At 40.2% G+C, this 22,516-nt stretch overlaps 1 protein-coding gene across 3 annotated transcripts in view; it reads left to right on the top strand.

The window, feature by feature from the left end:
- tmem168b (transmembrane protein 168b) overlaps positions 1-22,516 on the top strand; it is a 171,876-nt gene that overhangs the window by 24,133 nt on the left and 125,227 nt on the right. For 2 of the 3 annotated variants that reach the window (XM_043709525.1, XM_043709527.1), the window contains exon 2: positions 1,118-1,259. In XM_043709525.1, coding sequence (XP_043565460.1) covers positions 1,118-1,259 — 142 coding nt within the window. Of the gene's footprint in view, positions 1-1,117; positions 1,260-12,146; positions 12,392-22,516 lie in introns of those variants that run through there. The other variant, XM_043709526.1, reaches the window with a different exon arrangement.

Raw genomic sequence — 22,516 nt, 5'->3', positions numbered from 1 at the left:
TAAAAGGGAAAATGATTTTGTGTTTCGTTATTTATCTCTAAATAATTTGTTTTTAGAATTTTAGCCAAAATTCTAAATGGTATTTGTATCCATTTCTGTGTCATTAAGCTTATGAATATTTGAATGATGATTCATTATTTAGTACTTTGTTTGCCCAAACAGCTGAAAATAGCAAAGCTATCTCTTTAAGAAAGGATGGTGTAGGACTTAAGCGGCAACCAACCTGTGACTTATTGGTGATTAAAATCAAGTATTTTGCTGAGAGACATGTTCAGTAATTGTGGTTTCATAAATTTAAACTTTATTTCGTGATGGCAGATCAGTTATTGTCAGTGTATTTATGTTGCTGCATTGCACTGATAAGTCTTGGTAGAAATTATGATCCAGGTGTTTAGATTTAGAGATTTCTTGTTTTCTGCTGTTTCATTTAGCCACTCACCACTCACCCCCCACCCCACTCTACCCTGCTGTCCAGACCATTTTTGTTTTTTTTAAAAGAAAGAAACATTAATGTTTTAAAGGGCTCTCTTTAGAATGTTGACCGTGTGGGATTTGAGCTGCTGCTCTTTTATCTCTACGCTTCAGTTCCTTGCATCTCTACATCTTTGATCAGAGTTTGCCTGTGTTGAAATGAAAGACCATCAGAGGGTCTTCAGTACCTGCTGGCTGTGCAAGCAACTTATAATGGTCCTGTGCAGACCTGACTCAGTCTTCAGTGGACATTGGTGCGTAACTCAACTGATGCCACTGGAATACAGATTGGGTATCCGTTCAACAGGGTGATAGATTATTTGGTGTAGGCTTATCCAAATGGAGGTGCTATGCTGAGATGAGCTGGGGCAGCACAAGTGCAGTTTTATTGCATAGCTTAATCGTTGTCTTTTTACTGCTTACAAAAGTAATTAAACATTAATTCTCAAAGTTGAGGATATGGTATTGAGTACCAATAACAGTTGAAAAGTGTGAGACATAAGCACAGAATGCTATTGTACGGTTTGTACCTGAAGACATGCTGACCTTCTGGAAAATCCATTAATCAAACATGGCTTACTCTTCTGTAGGAGACCTTTATCATCTCCAAATAGTAGCTAACATTTTTTTTTGTTGCCTTCCACAGTGGGAGACTTTGACAAGATCTGGCGTGAACACTGTGAAGATGAAGAGACTTTAAGTGAATATGCAGTTGCAATGAAGAATTTGGCAGATAATCATTGGGCCAAAAGCTGTGAGGGTGAAGGACGGATTGAGTGGTGTCGAAGGTATGGCTTTTAAAAAATAAACTTCAGTTAAATTTTTTAAAATTTCAATCAAATTTGATAATGCCAGTATTTTAACAAAGTAAAATACATTTTCTGTTATTCCTAATTCATTCGGCGTAAGTTGCAAATGCAAAATTGTTATCCTATGGAAGAAAAATGTGAATGAGCGAGTCAACCCATAAGCTTGGTACACGAAATTCCTATAACATTTGAGAACCTGTGCATGCACTTGCATCTAAAAACAGGAGAAAATAAGATACCAAAACCAAGTAGTGACACAGGCTCAGCTAGAAATAGTGATTAGGAAGAGTAACTGAAAGGCAAATTAAAAAGATGAGCATTGAGCAAGTTTTTAAAATGAGCAGTGGTTTAGGACTGCCCCTTATCATATTCTTACCACCAAAGGACTGTCAGATGTCATAATCAACATACTCCTTCAGCTTCCTTTCTGTTGAAGTGATTATTGGGGAAGCCTGAGATAATCCTCGGAAAGAAACAAGATGTACTTGTTCTCTACTCGATAACTGGAACTTCCTTGCATTCAAGAAGAAGTTGCCTCAAATAAATTAATCAGGTTTGTTTATTTTGTATTCCCAGGGTCAATGTCAACATAGTTTAGATGATTTTAATAGTTTTTGTTTTTGTTCACTGTTTGGAAGTCCATGTGGGAAACTTGGGGATCACTCTTTTTCACTATGAGCAGGCATCTAAGTGATTGCTTGGCCCTTTTCCAAGGTAGCAAGTTGACAATCCAAAGCCAGTGGTATACAGGATCATTACTGGACAATAGCACTGCCATGGCTCCAAATGATGTTGCTCCAACCAATCTTTGATGTCTATAAAGAACAGTGTTACAGTAGTAATAATTGGTGGTCTTGACTGATGTTACTTGGTGATTATATAGGCAATATGTGAAGGGAATATTTCTGCACAGCTTTAAGATAGATTTTTCATGACTTTCAATACAGCTTTATTGAAAGGAAGACTAATGAGTACAGTGTTTGTCATACTGTGCACTCTGCACAGAAATGTCCCTTCTGAAGTTGAGTGAAAGTTCTTTTCAGAATAATTGCAGCTGGCGCATATTTAAGAATATTATCATATAACCGAGGCAGAACATCTGTTGCTGCTATAGCTTCCTAATGCCAAAAACAAATTCCCAGTGATTGTTATCTAAAATTATGTATCTGGGAATTCACATCTGTTTAAGGAGGGAAAGTTGATGGGTTTGCAGATGACACCAGAATTTGGGGTATGGTGGACAGTGAGGAAGGTGACCTCAGATTACAACAGGATCTTGATTGGGCTAATGGGCTGAGGAGTGCGGATGGAGTTTGATTTGATGAATGTGTGGTGCTGCATTTTGGAGAGGCAAACCAGGGCAGGACTTGGGTAGTTAATGGTAAGGTTGTGGGAGCGGTGTTGCTGAACAGGGAGACCTTGGAGTGTAGGTTCATAGTTTCTTGGGAGTGGAGTCACAGGTAGACAGGATGATGGAGGGGGCGTTTGATATGCTTTCCTTTATTGGTCAGAGCATTGAGTGTGGGAGTTGAGAGGTCATGTTGTGGCTGTACATGACATTGGTTGGGCCACTTCTGGAGTATTGTGTGCAATTCTGGTCGTCTTCCTATTGGAAAGATATTGTGAAACTTGAAAGGATTCAAAAAAGATTTACAAGGATATTGCCGGGGTTGGAAGATTTGAGCTATAGGGAGAGGTTGCATAGGCTGGGGCTGTTTTCCCTGGAGTGTCAGGGGCTGAGGGATGACCTTGTGGAGGTTTGTAGAATCATAAGGGGCATAGATATTATGAATAGACAGGGTCTTTTCCCTGGGGTGGGAGAGTCCAGAACTGGAGGGCATAGGTTTTGGGTGAGAGGGGAAAGATTTGGAGTGGGCTGCCAGGGGAAGTGATGGAGGCTGGTGCAGTTGCAGCATTTGAAGGGGTGTTTGGATGGGTATATGAGTAGGAGGGGTCTGGAGGGATGTGGGCTAATTGCTGGAAGGTGGGACTAGATTTATTTGGGATATCTGGTTTGCACGGATGAGTTGGACCGCTGTGTCTTGTTTGAGCTGTACATCTCTGACTATGTGATTTGGTGTTTTCTAAGACAAAATCTTTGACTGCTGGGAAGGTGATGGCCTCGTGGTATTGTTATTGGACTCGTGGTATTGTTATGAAGAGACCTAGTTCTTGATCTGGGGAGCTGGGTTTGAATCCTGGGTAGTAGAATTTGGATCTGACTTTAAAAAAAATCTGGAATTAAGAACTAATTGTGACCATGGGTCCATTGTGGATTTTTGTCATTGGTTTCTTAATGTCCTTTTAGGGGTGGAAAGTGCCATCCTTACCTGGTCTGGCCTGTATGTGACTCTAGACCCTCAACAGTGTGACTCTTGACTGCCCTCTGGGTAATTAGACAATAAATGTTTGGCTGAGTCAGCAATACCTTCATTCCATTAATGAATGAGAAAGAAAAGGTTGCAGGTACATAACACCATTCACTGGCAGCATAGTCAGGAGGACTTGTGGATGAGTCGAGATGTGACCAGAAAGTAAGGAATTTAAAAGTGAGAATTACACTTGAAATGAGAGTGATAGGAGAAAAAGATAATCTCCAAGTGAAAAGAACTTCAAAGTGAGAGACTCGAAATGAGATATCAGGAATCACTTTCATAAATGATTAATAGCAATGTGTCAAAATTATAAGCAGGTACAGGAGACATTTGGAAGGCGGATCCCAGAAATAGCTGGATTTATATATCAGGAAAGGATTGACAGGCTGCGGCTGTCTTTAAACTGAAATAAAAGTAGGCTGATTGGGAACCTAATTGTGGTCTTTTAAATTCAGAGTAGCAAATACAGAGGGGGATGAACTGTCAATATAAAATAGTCACCAAGAAATCAGATTTGAAATTCAGGCGCCAGCTCTTTACCCCGAGTGGTGACAATATGAAACTCTGTACCTTGGAGAATGTAAAGTGGATGTGTTAGATACCTTTTAAGAATCATCATGGCCATCATTTTGGCATGGATATAAGATCCGTTGGCTGACGGGGATAGATAGGTGTAAGCCAGTCATTTTCTGATTGCAAGATACAATGAATGCTGCTCGACAGGGATCAGTGCTCGTGTTGTCCCGTTCCCGCCTCAGTCGAAGCAAAACGCTGAGAGACACAGTATGGTTTTACCTCCTCCATCTTTATTCCGGGCGCTGGAGGGAGAGTGAATGTTCACCCATGTGCACAGAGACATGAGTCCATGGCTTTCTCTGGAACAGCAGTTTCTTAATGAATTATATAGTCGCTTACAGGGAGCAGCATCCAGATAAGGCAACATACATATTGATTGGATGACCGTTACAATCAGCGAGTGTCAATAGTAGAGATTAAGCCATCTGGTATTATACAATGAATAACTGACTTCAGGTAACGAATGTTTTTCACTTTGTTAACTGACTTTACATACTGAATGCTTCCAATATTGTTAAATGGCTCTACATAATAAATGCTTTTCCACCTTGTTAACTCATTGCTCTTGCCTCCAGCACCCAGTTGTTAACTGCAAGTTCTTATCTGATCTGAGTCATGCTCAGCTGAACCTCTTATTTCACAAAACTCAAAGCTTAACGCTTTCCCTACCTGCTCGTACCTTATCCACTTTCTCACTCGGGCCTCAGCTTCTTAACAATTTAAGTAAATGGCTAGGGAAGCAATGGTGAGTGATTCACCTCCTGACTCCCCAAAGCCTGTCCACCATCGACTCGGCACAAGTCAGGAATGTGAGGGAATACTCCCTACTTGACTGGATGACTGCAGCACCAACAACACTGAAGAAGTTTTGACAGCATCCAGGCCAAAGCAGTCTGCTGGCACATCCACAAGCATCCACTGCCTTCACCACTGAGCAGCAGTGTGTACTATCTACAAATTACATTGCCGAAGTGTACCCAGTTTCCTCCGACAGGAGTTTCTAAACCCATGGCCATTTCCATCTAGAAGGACAAGTGCAGCAAATACATGGAAACGAGGTAAAAACAATGATTGCAGATGCTGGAAACCAGATTCTGGATTAGTGGTGCTGGAAGAGCACAGCAGTTCAGGCGGCCTCCAAGGAGCAGCGAAATCTACGTTTTCGGGCAAAAGCCCTTCATCAGGAATAAAGGCAGAGAGCCTGAAGCATAGAGAGATAAGCTAGAGGAGAAAGTAGCATAGAGTACAAAAGGTGAGTGGGGGAGGGGATGAAGGTGATAGGTCGGGGAGGAGAGGGTGGAGTGGATAGGTGGAAAAGAAGATAGGCAGGTAGGACAAGTCCAGACAAGTCATGGGGACAGTGCTGAGCTGGAAGTTTGGAACTAGGGTGAGGTGGGGGAAGGGGAAATGAGAAAACTGTTGATGCCCACATTGATGCCTTGCGGTTGAAGTGTTCCGAGGCGGAAGATGAGGCGTTCTTCCTCCAGGCGTCTGGTGATGAGGAGGTGAAGGAGGCCCAGGACCTCCACGTCCTCGGCAGAGTGGGAGGGGGAGTTGAAATGTTGGGCCACGGGCGGTGTGGTTGATTGGTGCGGGTGTCCTGGAGATGTTCCTTGAAGCGCTCTGCTAGGAAGTGCCCAGTCTCCCCAATGTAGAGGAGACCGCATCGGGAGCAACGGATACAATAAATGATATTGGTGGATGTGCAGGTAAAACTTTGATGGATGTGTAAGGCTCCTTTAGGGCCTTGGATGGAGGTGTGGGCACAGGTTTTGCAGTTCCTGCGGTGGCAGGGGAAGGTGCCAGGATGGGAGGGTGGGTTGTAGGGGGGGTGTGGACCTGACCAGGTAGTCACGGAGGGAACGGTCTTTGCGGAAGGCGGAAAAGGGTGGGGAGGGAAATATATCCCTGGTGGTGGGGTCTTTTTGGAGGTGGCAGAAATGTCGGCGGATGATTTGGTTTATGCGAAGGCCTATCACCTTCATCCCCTCCCCCACTCACCTATTGTACTCTATGCTACTTTCTCCCCACCCCCACCCTCCTCTAGCTTATCTCTCTATGCTTCAGGCTCTCTGCCTTTATTCCTGATGAAGGGCTTTTGCCCGAAAACGTCGATTTCGCTGCTCCTTGGAGGCTGTCTGAACTGCTGTGCTCTTCCAGCACCACTAATCCAGATACATGGAAACACCAACCCCTGCAAGCTCCCCTCCAAGCCAGTCACCAACCTGACTTGGAAATATATTACCATTCTTTCTCTGTCACTGCGTCAAAACTCTGGAATTCCCTCCCTAAAAACATTATGGTTTAACCTTTTAGACTGGAGTCCTGTGCCCGTTGGTGTGCTGCAAGGCTCAGTGCAAGGGTCCACTGTTTTTTTCCATCATTTATATAAATGATTTGGATGTGAGCTTAAGAGGTATAGTTAGTAAGTTTGCTGATGACACCAAAATTGCAGGTGTAGTGTACAGCGAAGAAGGTTACCTCAGATTACAATGGGATCTTGATCAGATGGGCCAATGGGCTGAGGAGTGGCAGATGGAATTTAATTTAGATAAATATGAGGTGCTGCATTTTGGGAAAGGCAAATTAGGGCAGGACTCATACAGACAATGGTAAGGTCTAGGGACTGTTGCTGAATAAAGAGACCTTGGAATGTAGGTTCATAGCTCCTTGAAAGTGGAATTGCAGATAGATAGGATAGTGAAGAAGGCATTTGGTATACTTTCCTTTATTGGTCAGAGCATTGAGTGTAGGAGTTGGATGGTCAAGTTCCAGCTGTACAAGATATTGGTTCAGCCACGTTTGGAATATTGCGTGTAATTCTGGTCTCACTCCTATCAGAAGGATGTTGTGAAACTTGAAAGGGTTCAGAAAAGATTTATAATGTTGCCAGGTTTGGAGGATTTGAGCTATAGGGAGAAGTTGAATAGGCTAGGGTTGTTTTCTCTGGAGCGTCAGAGGCTGAGGGGTGACCTTTTAGAGGTTTATAAAATCATGAGGGGCATGTATAGGATAAATAGACAAGGTCTTTTCCCTACAGTGTGGGAATCTAGAACTCTAGGTTTAAGGTGAGGGGGGGATATTTAAAAGGGACCTAAGAGGCAATTTTTTCAGAGGGTGGTGCATGTATGGAATGAGCTGCCAGAGGAAGTGGTGGAGGCTGGTACAGTTGCAACATTTAAAAGGCATCTGGATGGGTATATGAATATGAAGGGATATGGGCCAAGTGCTGGCAAATAGGACTAGATTGGGTTAGGATATCTGGCCAGCATAGATGGGTTGGGCCAAAAGGTCTGTTTCTATGCTGTACATCTCTATGACTATGACTCTATAGGTGATGGCAGTACGGAGTGTGAGAAGTGTTGGCACGTTCACCAGACCTGTTGATTTCATTCCATTGGACGTGTATGTCATACTGTATTGAATTTCAACCATTTATGATGGAAATAAAAGCAAAGATGCTGGAACTCTGACATAAAAATGAAAGCACCAGTGAAATGCTGTCTTGCTTTTTGATGCTAAAAGCACCTTGTCCCAACCTCCCCTCAGTTCCAAAGAAGAGTCGCATTGGAAGCGGTGCATTTATTCTTTTTTTCTCTTTCTTCAGATACAGAATTTCTCCAACACTTTATTTGTAATTCACAATGAGAGTACAATTTAAACTTATAATTGAAAGGACCTCTGGATCACTCCCTATAATGAATACTAGAGACACTGGTTAGTACTGCGTATTGCTAATCTACTTCATCGTTATCCTCTTAGAATTGCAACGTTGAAGTCCCTTCAGATTTGTCTGCCTTATTTCAATATGCAATATACTTTTGTGGTTAAATTTATTCAAATAACTGCTTAATATGAGGTGTGCTAAAAACCCTCCCAGTGTTATTTGCTTAATATGTGATGAGTTAAATCAAATTCCAATATGAAAGCAACTAAGCTTCCACTGACAAGTAAAACGTACTGCTGACTCTGCATTCGAATTGCAGTGGTTCAGAAGGTAGCTCACAACCACCTTCTCGTGCAACTCGGGACAGTAATAAATGCTGACCAGCCAGCGATGCCCACATCTCACAAATGAACAAAAAAAAAGAACTTTAATGGAATTAGTTAACAAGTCATAAAAGATTGATCTAGTGTTATAACCCAGTGATCTGAGAGCGAGGAGTAAATATGAATTTATCAGATGGCACATATCTAGTGTAGCTTCTAGGTTCTTGTCCAACTGTCATGAGTGCTACTTTGATTTCTTCAAAGCAGTTGCTGAGATGGTTGATTTATATGACAGGTACATCTCGTCACCTTGATTTGAGCATTGGATGCTGCTTGAACTTTGCTTGATTTTTTTTTGTTTATTTTCTAACTTTGAGCAGTTATTCTAATTGGTTGTGTACAATTCCAATTTCCACCTCCATGTAATGTTGCTGATGTTTCCGAGCTGTTGAAGCCTTCTCTTTTCACAGGGTGTTGCACAATGTTTGAACAGCTTGACAACAGTAATCCAAGAAAGGAAGCACACAATCAAAAAGATTTTTTTTTGTCTTGCTGTTTCACCAACAAACTGGCATATGTTAAAAATGTGTATGCTCAATGATGGTGTCTATTAATCAAATTTTATTTATCAAAAATTTGATTAGTAACATTTGGATAAAGCACCTGGTATTGTAGATCTGCTGAAATTTTTCTTTAAGTATTGTGCCTTTGGTTTGCCTACTACACTGGAAAGTGAGAGTGAGCTATAAATAATTCAATATTAATTGTGAAGTTAGGTATGTTAGCGAAGTTTTAGTGTAGGTTCATGAAACCAGGTTGTGCCAATCAAAGATAGAATTTGGATATGTGGTGGTAGTGGTTATGCTGATTATTTTGCTTAATTTTTATTCTTTATTTATATTTTCTTCTCATATATTGAGTATACAACGAGTTGGTGAACATTGGTTTTGGTTTACATTTTGATAGTGTCCCATCTTTTCATCATTGTGCAGTTATTGTTTTCTTCTCTAAATTACATACACCTCTGGGACACCTGCACCAACCAACCCAACCGCCCTGTGGCTGAACACTTCAACTCCCCCTCCCACTCAGCCAAGGACATGCAGATCCTTGGCCGCCTCCATCGCCAGACCCTGGCCACACGATGCCTAGAGGAAGAGCGCCTCATTTTCCTCCTAGGAACCCTCCGACCACTTCTTCCTGACCTCTCCGCCCCCACCCCCTCTCCGACCTCTCACCCTCACCACCTTCCACCTATCGTATTCCCAGCGCCCCTCCCCCCTACCTTTTTATCTCAGCCCGCTTGGCACACCAGCCTCATCCCTGAAGAAGGGCTTATGCCCAAAACGTCGATTCTCCTGCTCCTCGGATGCTGCCTGGCCTGCTATGTTTTTCCAGCACCACATTTTTCAACTCTGGTCTCCAGCATCTGCAGTCCTCACTTTCTCCTACATAATGTGGGGATGCCTATTATTCTGAAGAACAGCTGTCATTTTATGCAAAGTAGGAAGGAAAAATTTACATGAAAATAGAAAACGTTACAAAAATGCAACAGGCAATTCAACATTTATATGGAGAAAAGACAGATTATGACACGTTAGTATTTACCTTTTTTAAGAACTGTAGTATGTAACTGGTATTACTTTTCCTAAATGACTTGCATTCGAAGCCAATATTTATAATCAAAGTTATTTGTTGGATTTTGCAAATGACTTAATCATTTTAGTGATGTCAATAATGTTCTAGTGTGACATTCACTGAATGAATGTACCTCAGCCACAAGTTAGTTCAGAAATCTAGTTAAAATACAAACAGAGCCACTGGATACCCTCATTTTCATATACAGCCTTATGCTGTATGAAAATAGTACGATTGTATTGACAAAACAAAGTCAATGATTCTGGAATTTGATGAGATTCTTATCAACTTGGGCTTGTTCCCACTAAATAACAAAATTGGACAAGTATATTTTTTAAATTAAAAGGGCTGAACTGAATGGATAATTTAAAGTTTTAAGCCGATGAGCCGAATCCTATCCAATCATAGGATTAACGTTAATGCAAGCCTGGTGTAATACTAGAAATAAGTTTTTTTTTCACCTAACAGCATATATGTAGAATGAACCTACAATTAAAACAAATGCTAAGGTTAAGCAAATTATAAAGTAGCTTTGCACATAACTATTTATCTCTGTAATCTTCATTCCTTTTTATATTCATAAATATGGATGATTGACTGGGACATCGTGACTACAGATTTACCTTCATGCAATGCTTCCTATGATGACTCAGTTTAAGATTGAATAATGTAGGATGAATGGCCTTGAAGTTTTTAGATATATATTTTTGGGAAGAGTTTGAGCCTTCCTTTTACTTGGAGTGTTATCTGATGTTATTCTTTAACAGTGTAATACTAATGAATTGATTAACTTCTGTGACAAGACTTGATTGATTGATTCTACCTGGTAAATTGGAAGAGGTGATCTCAATGGCCTCATTGCATTCTATGTTTTGTTCCTGTGTTTTTCTACATTTGCTCCGTCACATTGATATCTATTTTTAAAAAATCTTTGGATTTTATTCTAGAATGTCGCCTTGGGGTAAAAACTAATTTGACAAGAGGCTGAACATCTTGTTTTATGACCCCTCTCATCAGTTCTGATTTCCAAGTAGTCACTTTTTTTTTTCTCTCTGTTCTAATTTAAAATGCAACAACCGCCTAACTTCTTTGAGAAAGGAAGGTAATTTAGGTAGTGAATTTGATGCCTCTTCCCACAGGGTGGTTTCTTAAAATATCCTACATTTCCTGCCTGTTTTGGGTTTGCCAACAATTCTGACCAATTTTAATGCATTTTAGATTGAGTAGCTCTAATCTGTGGAGTCCATTCTGTGCCGCACATTGAGGTAACATTTGAAGAAACTTGTCTAATGTTAACTGAAGATCTGTTTTTGATGATTTTGAGAGATTTTTCTCCTGTAGGTGGGAGAGCTAATACTGAATATTTAATGCATTTGGCAAGTACAGTTAGCCATTGATCTTCTATTCTGTACCACAAAAGTTCAGGAAAAATAAAATATTTTCATGTTTGTGTACAGTGCTCAATTTTTATTGATATTTGAAAAGCACAGATGTAACATTCATGAAATATTTAAAAAAAAACTCTTAGAATGCTGACACCCTGGATTTATAATGAATCAAACTTGTCACACAATGTTAAATGATTAAAATATCACGAGATGTTGGAAAGTGAACAGTTTAGTTCTCAGTACAATATCTTTTATGGGAGACAAGTTAGGTGAGTCTTAGGCTAGGCCTAGACTTGCTTTCACCCCTTAGTGCACAATACTTGCTCTCTCTTCATTCAAACCTTTTTAAGAGTTGATCCACCATCTTCTCAAATGAGCTGGTATATTTTCTTTTTCCTGGTTTTTATTTGCTTCAACTGTGCAAATGCATGGTAATAACAATAATCTTTTAGACTTGATCAATAGCTTGTACCAGTAAATCTCCATTGTATTTCCACTTGAGCTAATCCACATGAAGAGAATGGGAAGATAAATATAATCGTCATAATCACTTCTATTTCTGTCATTTGAAATTCCAGAATTTGCAATTTAACATGCTAACTCTTTTTTTTTTGTTAGCTACATTACAAAATTTCCCCCCAATTTGATGATTATGGCTGTTAGTCTTGTTTGCAATTACTGGGGAATCCTTTCCAACTTTGTTGGAAAGTGATGGTTGACTGCATTTTCTTTTATATAAGTTGAGAGGCTTTTTAGTTGGTGGTTGATTCATATATATTTATTCTGCCCTTAATAATAAAATGGGACTTCCTATGTTGGCAGCTACTTAAACGTCTGTTTAAGCTCAGAAAACACTTTTTTAAAAATAGAATTACGACTTTTGCCCCTTTCCTGTTTAGGTTCCCCCATTACTATCACCTGCCACATGACCTCCTCTAACTGGGAGTGAGCGACGGTCTAGAGCCTGGATGCCTCTGTTGCTGCTGTCAGTTGCTGCTTTTTGATTAGCCGACAGGAGATGCACTTCTGCTGGGTGGTACTGGTGCTGCTAGTTTTCCCTTTCGCCCTCCGACGGACCTTACTGCTACACAACACTTCATGTGGTGAACTGGATAAAATCTGGTGAAGCTCTCGGTGAGGACAAGTGAGTTTAAAGGTCCTTCAGAACTGGAGTTTGAGAGCTTGTGACAAACACTTTGGTTAATAGTCCAGAGCTCCTTCTGCTTTTTTTTTGAAAGGAAGAAAAAGTGTAGCAAGAAAATGACAGTTTAACAGAAAGTCAAATGAAATTCCATCTTGTGTATGGAAATTTACCAGTAGTTCACATCAAACTTTAAAACATGCAAACCAGCAATATGTTAGAGAGTATTAGATGTGAAATAAACAATATTGTAACAAATAAATAAAAGACTACGGTTGAGAAAGGCTTTTGGAAAACAAAAACATGCTTTGCAACCTGCTTAACTTTGTCAACAATTCCTTTTGGTTTTTCTTGGTATAACTTCTAATTGAAATCTAAAATGAATCCAGTCTGTTTTTAATATACTATGCTCATAATCCAGTGGTATAGAATATCAATGAAACAAATCTGTGGTTTATAATATCATACACAGTACTAGTCTTCAGTCTGGTAATGAAGATACCTAGGCCATGTCAGGCATACCGATACTGTTGAATCCTGACATACAGCTGTTTATTGTGAAATTGTGTATTTAAATAACAATTGCTGCAAATGACTGAATTATGTTTTTACCTTGTTACCAATTTAAAGAACAAACAAATGGGAAAATCTTTAAGTGTACATTATGAACAATGAAAACAAATTAAATGTGATTTGATATTGTGACAGAAGAGATCAGTTGATCATCGAGCATGTCTAGCATGTATGGAATCAACTCAGAATTTCCAATATTCAGTCTAAATCCTTTTTCTTTAACACGTGCTAAACAGAAATTCTGTAGATGTAAGGTTTACAATTTACTTAATGTTATTTTTCCTCAGAATTTATCCTAAATCCTAATCCAATCAACATAGAATCATCGAACTCATGCAATGTGAAAAGAGGCCATTCGGCCCATCAATTCTGCACCGATTGACCAAAGAGAATCCCACCCAGACCCAGACCCCACTCTGTCTGCATAACTCCACATTTACCATGGGTAATCCACCTAGCCTACATCTCTGGACACTATGGGCTAATTTAGCATAGCCAATCCACCTAACCTGCAAATCCATGGACTGTGGGAGGAAACCGGAGACTGGGGGAATGTGCAAACTCCATACAGGAAGTCATCTGAGGCTGGGATCAAACCCGAGTCACTAGCGTTGAAGTAGCAGTGCTAACCACTGAGTCACCATGTCACCTATTGAATTACAACTGGAATATCATGAATTGAAATTTTCTTTCTAGCTTAGTTAACAGTGAAGTTGAGCAAAAGGAGGAATGCACTATTATTACTGTCCGTGTTTGGCTGAAAATGTGTAATAGTGTCAGAGTTAATAATTGAAAATTATTCATGGAAATTCTTAACTGTTTAAGTTAATGGGCACAAATGTAGTGATGCTAACTCTGCCAATTTATAGTTATGTTCGTTTAGTTGTTAAAAAGTGATCGACTCTTGAACAAGCAGGGTTTTCCTGATTTGTGGGCAGAGAAATATATGGGTTTTTTAAGGCAGACTGAATTTGGGTTCTGACTGTCATCATCCCCTAGAACAATGACCCACAATCTCTGTTTTGTCATGTTATCTTGTCTGAGATGTGTATCTTTCTTTGTATTGCTATAATAATATCCCATATTGTGCTGAAAGACATTGGTGCAATACAGCTGAGATCTGAGTAACCTGATAGTTATGTTGGCAGGTTAGCAACCCAGAAATAATTTATTGAAAGCCACAATGATGACTATTGAATTGAATTTAATAATTGTGTTCCTCTCTGGATTGCACAAGATAATATACATGAGGAAATAAAACCGGCTATCACATGCAAGTAATTCATTTGTTGGTTTTAGGGACTGAAAGAAACCAACTCTCAACATGAGACAAGTACCATATAACATTAATTATAATATGCAATTAATGATGAGCTATGCTTATGCTGTATATTTCATGAACAAATAAAATATTGCTTTTGTCAAGTTAAGTCGTTTTGCATTTGACCCATCTTTTTTAAAAAAAATCTAATTTATGCCTTTTTGTAAGTTTGAGTACTATTTGAAACTTTCCTCTCTCTGCTTCTCTTTGCTTCTATCTGTACTGAGTTGCAGTCTCTCCATCCCTTCCATTTCTCTAGTGGCTATGTTTTGCCTGATTTCCTTCCCTTGCTGCGGAGAAGAGTTTTACACTTCACATTCTGTTTGGACTAAATTTTGGTGACTGGATAGAACAACATTATTTCACATTATTAAGACATGGAGACAGGTTGCTGAACTAAGTCGGCCTTTCTATCTCTATACTTGCAACACGATAAAATTAAGACCTTTAAAGACCCCCTAACTTGACCCCAGTGGTTCCAAACTTTTTGAATAACCAATCTTAAATTCCATGTACCGCTTAAATTTATTAATAATATTGTAACTTTAGCAGAGTAAAATTAAGCGACAATAATCCATTGGTTTATGGTTTATCCCCAAAGTCTTTTTAGCCCTATTCACACAAAAATAAGTCCGGCAAATGAATCCACTTCAGGGATAAATAAGTAATCTGACCAGTTTTGTTATTTTATTTTAAATAGTTTTTACAAAGTCTTTTCCAGAGTTGGTAGAGCCAATTCCCAGGTACTGACCTCATTATTAGACAACTTCTGCTATCCATTTAAACATAATACTCTTTCACGGTGACAAAGCAGAATCTTTTGAACAGAACCAATGTGCAATTAACTTCCAGGCCTGGTTTCACAAATAAACAGAAGGTTGTTTCAACCATTTTCCTTTTAACAGAAGCTGTAAACCACAGTCATCTTTAGCTCTCAATTCCCAATTCACAGCTCTAAACCAAAATTGATAAAAGAATAAAGTATAAATAAAAGAGAGCCAGTAAGAGCTTTAGCAGCATGTATACTTTCCAAATGATCAACTTTATTTATTCTAAAACTGTTTGCATGAACAAATTGTTGTACTGACTGCCCTCCTAAGCTGGATGGGTTTCTGGGCAGAATCGAGTAAACACTTGCTGGTGGTCTCTTTCCAGATTTCCTTAGGGACTTGATTCAACTTGAATTCTTGTTTAACTACCACAAAAACTATGTAATCCCAATTTTGTGCATTTGTCCCATATCCTTGTTTTGATTCTTAGTATTGATGTTAATTTTCACTAGCTATAGTTATGCTTATATGGTTGGGAATTTTAAGTATATGGTAGAAAAAAAAGTTCTCTTTTTTTAAACTATTGCTCATGACAACTTGAGAATGTGTCAAAGTGCTTCACAGCTGTTGCCTTGACTTTTTAAGTGTCGTCACTACTGTTACGTAAGAAAGCAAATCCGTTTGTGCTCAGCAAGATTTCCTAAATACAATGACTTAAATTATTGGTATTTTTGTTTTGATAGTGTTCATTGAAAGTGATGGCCAAGACATTGCAAGAACTTAACTCTTCTTTGAGTAGTTCTTTGGTATGATGATTAGATTAGATTCCCTACAGTGTGGAAACAGGCCCTTCGGCCCAACAAGTCCACACCGACCCTCCGAAGAGTAACCCACCCACACTCATTTCCCTCTGACTAATGCATCTAACACTGCGGGCAATTTAGAATGGCCAATTCACCTGACCCCCACATCTTTGGACTGTGGGAGGAAACCGGAGCACCTGGAGGAAACCCATGCAGACACAGGGAAAACGTGCAAACTGCACACAGACAGTTGCCTGAGGCTGGAATCTGACCTGGGCCCCTGGTGCAGTGAGGCAGCAGTGCTAACCACTGAGCCACTGTGCCACCCTCAGTGCACAGGAAATCAAGCTCAGCTATTCATGGAGTTGTCACCAAAAGTATACAACCCTCGCAAATGTCCCTGTCTTTTTAGACTCCGGTTAACAGCATGGAATAAGGTTTCTATATTTATCACAAATAAGTATATTTTAGTTACAGGTAAACAACTATGAACTATTGATGTATGGCATTACTGGTTAAACTTTAATCCCTTCTAAAACTCTCCCTACATACACACGCACGCACACACCAATTCAACTGTCTCTGTTCACAGGCTGTGCTGAGATGATTTTTTTTAGGCTTAGTAGGACTTTCTGTTCCTTTAATCTGTCTCCAAGTATTTGACTTGCCTACATGAAACATTGGTTGATTCACAGCATATGAAGACTGTGACTTAATGGTTTGAAACAATAGTTTACAGCAACTGTAAACTCACTTTCTTCAGGCTTTGGGTGTTTTCACTGTAGAGAAGAGGACACCACCTCCCCTTTCAGAGGTCCAAAGGCTTTTGGCAATTGTGTCTTTGCCTACAAACACTCTATAATTGGCTGAGTACCCCTGTACTGATATTGATGCCACCTCTGCAAAAAAAGAGCTAAATGCTCATTCCATTACACTACCTTTTCCAGTAGTTTCTTTAAGAGAAAGTGAGGGCTGCAGATGCTGGAGATCAGAGCTGAAAATATGTTGCTGGAAAAGCGCAGCAGGTCAGGCAGCATCCAAGGAACAGGAGAATCGACGTTTCGGGCATAAGCCCTTCTTCAGTCCTGAAGAAGGGCTTATGCCCGAAACGTCGATTCTCCTGTTCCTTGGATGCTGCCTGACCTGCGCTTTTCCAGCAACACATTTTCAGCAGTAGTTTCTTTACCCAGTTCTGAAGAAGGGTCACCGGACCTGAAACGTTAACTCTGCTTTCTTTCCACATATACTGCCAGACCTGCAGAATTTCTCCAGCAGTTTGTTTTTGCTTTTCCTCATTTGCTTTTTAAACTCACTGTTTGCGGGACTAACTTTCTTGTTCTCCCAATCTGATACCCACTAAACTATTAGCCACCATTTTTCTTTCCTGTGACTCCATGTTTGATTTCTTTTCAATTGAGTTTCTATCTGACTCTTATCAAACAGTCTCCCTTGATATCACTTGCAACTTAGATGTAATTGTGACGAAGGGAAACATAAGAAATAAAAGTATAAGTAAGCCACTTGACCCTCTTCAGCCTGACTGCCATTAATTAAGATCATGGTTGATCTGCCCCAAGCCTCAACTCCTGTGTTATGCCAGCTCTATGTCACATTCAACTCTCCGATATTTCAGTAAAAGCTGTCTACCTCCTCTTTTTAAATATTATGTGATCTAACCTCCACACTCTTGAGAATAGAATTCCAAACATTCACTAACCTCTAGTAAAGAAATTTCTTCACATCTGTTTTAAATGAGAGCTATAGAACAGGGGGAAAGTGACCCCTCATTTGAGATTCTCTTCTCTCTCTTTCTCCACCTCCCTCGAATAGTGGCAATACCCTCTCAACAACTACTCTGTCCAGCTCCCTCAAAACTTAGATTTTTTAATAAGATCAGAAGGCATTTAGTATGCTTTTCTTTATTCGTCAGAACATTGAGTATAGGAGTTAGGAAAACATGTTGTGGCTGTACAGGACATTGGTTAGGCCTCTTTTGGAATATTGTGTGCAATTCTGATCTCCTTCCTAAAGGAAGGATGTTGTGAAACTTGAAAGGGTTCAAAGAAGATTTACAAGGATGTCTCCTCAGTTGGAGGGTTTGAGCTATAGGGAGAGGCTGAATAGGCTGAGGCTGTTTTCCCTGGTGTGTCAGAGGCTGTGGGGTGACCTTATCGAGGTTTATGAAATCATGAGGGGCATAGATAGGGTAAATAGACCAAGTATTTTCCCAGGGTTGGGGAACTCCGGAACGAGAGGGCACAGGTTTAGGGTAAAAGGGGAAGGATTGAAAAGGGACTTAAGGGGTGACTTTTTCATGCAGAGCAGAGGGTGGTGTGTGTATGGAATGAGCTGCAAGAAGAGGTAATGGAGGCTGGTACAATAACAGTTGAGAGTGTGGAGCTGCAAAAGCAGAGCAAGTCAGGCAGCATCCGAGGAGCAGGAGAATTGATGTTTCGGGCATAAGGAATGCTGTACAATTACAACATTTAAAAGGCATGTGGATGTGTATATGAATAGGAAGAGTTTAGAGGGATATGGCCAAGTGCTGGCAAATGGGACAAGATTAACTTTGAATATCTGGTTGGCATGGATGAGTTAGACCAAAGGGTCGATGACATTATGACTCCATCCCGCATTCTCCAAAACTGTAGTAATGGTCTAAGCTTTGTATGTCCATTCCTTCATCTCAGGACTCAGCCTAGTGAATTCCTTTTGAGCTGCTTCTCCTAGCAGTATATCCTTTTCTTAAATATGGGGACCAAAACTGTATTCAGTACTCCAGGAATGGCCTCAGTAAGCCCATGGTCAGTTGAAACAAGACTTGCATATTTTCAAACTCCAACATAGGAATAAAGGCCAAAGTCAAATCACTTTAATTATTTGCTGCAACTACGTGCGAGCTCTGTGGTTTCACTTTTTTATGTTAAGCTCAACCTACCACATTTTTACCCATTCTACATCCACTTTAAGATTTGTTATTGAAACTAGGAGCAGAAGTATGTCATTTGGACCTTTTTGAGCCTGGTTTATCAACGAATATGAACATGGTTGATACTTTATTTCAATGCCATATCCCTGCTTTCTCTTCATACCAATTGATGCCTTTAATGTCTAAAAGATTATCAATTACTTACTGAATACATTCATTGACCTGGCCTCCATTGCCTTCTGTGGTAGTGAAAACCACAAGTTCACCACCAATCAAGTGAAGAAATGTTAGCTCATCTCAGTCCTAAATGGCCCCACCCTGTGCCTGGAGACACATCCTCCCTGCATCTATTCTGTCTGGCCCCATGGGAATTTCATAAATTTCCATCAGACCTCCCCATTCTTCTAAACTGCAGTGACTACAGGTCCACTCAATCCAATCTCCTCATCGGCAATTCTGCCATTCTTGCTATCAGCCCAGTGAATCTCCGTTGCTCTCTGTGTCTTGCAGGTATAGCTTCATTTAGGGTTCTGAAACCATAATAATATGCCCTCCCACCTATTTTTGTGTTATCAAATTTTGATTCATTAAACTCTGCCAGTCCTCCAAGCCATTAATGTACATACTAAATAACTGGTGCACTAGGACTGATCCCTGAGCCCTCTAGTTACCTCTTTTCAACTGAGAAAGATTCCATTAGTCCCAACACTTTGTATCAACTAACCGTGAATCCATGATAATCCATTGCTCTAACACAGTGAGCTCCTATCTCGTACAACCTTTTTTGTGATCTCCTTGAATGCCTTCTAGAAATTCAATGCGCCATATCCACCAGTTCCCCCTCTATCAATTCTACTTGTTATACTCTGAACGCTAACAAATTTGAAAATGTGATTTTCCTTTCTCTGATTACTTTCTGCTATTTTCTTCTTAATAATGGATTCTTACACTTTGAGTGATAGATGTTCAGCTAATCGGCGTATAGTTTCCTGTCTTTTCTGGTGTCCTTCCCTTCTTGAACAGGGGCATCCCATTTGAAGGTTTCCAATCGACTGCAATTTTAGAATCCAGAATGTTCTGGAATATTTTGACATCCCCTCTTAACTTCCTGCCCTTACTTTTAAATCCATGCATTCTGGTCATTCATCCCTCCAACAAGGGAAAAGTTCTCTCCTGTTTACCTTTCCTATGTCCCACATAGTTTTAAACATCTCAGTTATGTTACCTTTCATCTCCTTTGCTCAAAGAAAACCAACTCCAGTCTATTCAATCTATCTTCATAAATAAAACTATCCAGCTTGGACAACATCCTAGTAAATCTCCTCTGTGCACACTCTCCTGTAATCACATCCTATCTATAATGTGGATTCCAGAATTGCTTGCAATAATCTAGTGTTGTGTTACTAACATTTTATACAGTTCAGCAAGTCTTCCCTGCTCTTAAACTCTATGCTTGGTTAATAAAGACAAGTATCCCATATTCCTCCCTAACCACTTTATCCATCTGATTTTAAGGAACTGGTGGGCAGACACATCAAGATCCCTCTGATCCTTGGTGCTTCCCTGTATCCCCCATTCATCCTGTATTCCCTTACTTTCTTTTTTTCTCCCTAAGTACATCACTTCATTTGAATTCCGGAGGATGATGGGAATCTGAAACTCAAACTGGTAAGTGTGGTAAAGGCAGAAACACTCAATATTTCTTAAGTATTTAGGTGTGTACTTGTAATGCTAAGGCAAATAATGCTGTGGGATGTGCTGGAGTGCACTTCCAAGTGCTGGAAAATGGAATTACAGTAATTAGGTGTTTATTTTTGTCTGGCTCAGACTCCAAAGGACTGAAGAGCCCTTTTCTGTGCTGTAGATCTGGATTTATACAAGGAATTGGTGAAACCACACCTGGAGTATTGTATGCAGTTTTGCTGTCCTTATTTGAGGAAAGCTGTAGAGGCATTGGAGGCAGTTCAGTTTGTTGCAAGTGCTGTATATATTCAGATAGATTGATTTCAGAGATGAGGAGTACAAAGGTCTATCACCTGATGAAGGAGCGTCGCTCCGAAAGCTAGTGTGCTTCCAATTAAACCTGTTGGACTATAACCTGGTGTTGTGTGATTTTTAATTTTGTACACCCCAGTCCAACACCAGCATCTCCAAACCAAGAGACGAGGGGGTTTGTCATATGAAGAGAGAGTGAATAGTTAGGCTTATACTCTAGAATTTAGAAGTATGAGGGAAGATCAAATTGAGGTATTCAAGGTGATAAAAGGTATGTATAATCTAGACGTGGAGGGAATGCATCCTCTTGTGGGGCATTCTAGGACAAGAGGTCATAGTCTTAGAATAAGGGGTAGCAAATTTAAAAGAGAGTTGAGAAACTACTTCTCCCAAAGGGTTGTGAATCTGTAGAATTTGAGGTAGCAAAGTGCGGTGGATACTGGGACAGTGAGTAAATTTTAAGGAGGAGTTAGATTTTTAATTGATAGTGGGTTGAAATGTTATGGGGAGAAGACAGGAAAATGGAGTGAAAGAGACATGATCGAATGGCAGAGTGGACTCAATGGACCAAATGGCCTAGTTCTTCACCTTTATCTTATGAACATTAACTTATGAGTCTAATTATAATGCCCTTTTCACATGTCTCCCTTATTGTAGAGTCCTACAGATTGGAAATAGACCTTTCGGTCCAAACCATTCATGCTGATCAGACATCTGAATCTGAAGTAGTCCCATTTGCCAGTATTTGCCCCATGTCCCTCTAAACCATTCCTATTCATACACCCATTCAGATGCCTTTTAAATATTGTAATTGTACTCTCCTCCAACACTTCCTCTGGCAGCTTGTTCCACACATACATCACCCTTTGTGCGAAGAAGTTGCCCCTCGGGTCCTTTCTAAATCTTCCCCTCTCACCTGAAACCTAGACTCTGTCTAGTTTTGGCCTCCCTCAGCCTATGAAAAAGATGTTGGTTATTCATTCTATCCATGCCCCTCATGATTTGATAAACCTTGAAAGGTCACCCCTCAATCTCCAATGCTCTGGGGGGAAAAAAAAAGCCCCAGCCTGTTCCTATAACTCAAACCCTCCAGTGCCGGCAACATCCTTGTAAATCTCTACTGCATCCTCTCAATTTACCAACATCCACCCTTTAGAAGGGCAACCACAATTGTCTGGCCGTATTCTAAAAGTGGCCTCACCAATGTCCTGTGCAGCTGCAAGATGATGTTCCAACTTCTATAATCACTGTTCTGACCAAGGAAGGCAAAGATGCCAAACGCTGCCTTCACCACTGTCTACCTGAGACTACTTTCAAGGAACTGTGCACCCCTCGGTATTTTTGTTTGGCAACACACCAGAATCCTACCATTAACGGTATAAGCCCTGTTCTGATTTGCCTTACCGAAATGTAACACCTCTTATTTATCTAAAACTCCATCTGTGACTCCTTAGCCTATTGGCCTGTCTAATCAAGATCCCATTGTGCTCTGAGTTTTCTTCACGGTCTACAACACCACCTATTTTATTTCCTAACTTATACTTTGTCCTTCATTGAAGCAACTCCTTGGTGGCCTATAGACAACTCCCAACTTGACTGTGTTCTCATGCTATTTCTTTTTCCACCCGAACTGATCGATTGCACCTATATCATCAATCGCCACTGCACTGACACCTTCCTTTTAATAACAAAGTCACCTGATCTCCTTTTTTGTTTTTGCCTATTCTTTTGGAGTGT

Source organism: Chiloscyllium plagiosum, chromosome 19 (genome assembly GCF_004010195.1).
Source record: "Chiloscyllium plagiosum isolate BGI_BamShark_2017 chromosome 19, ASM401019v2, whole genome shotgun sequence".
Taxonomy (NCBI): Eukaryota; Metazoa; Chordata; class Chondrichthyes; order Orectolobiformes; family Hemiscylliidae; genus Chiloscyllium; species Chiloscyllium plagiosum.
Note: the sequence above shows the minus strand (reverse complement) of the source record. Positions and strands in the feature narration are given on the sequence as shown.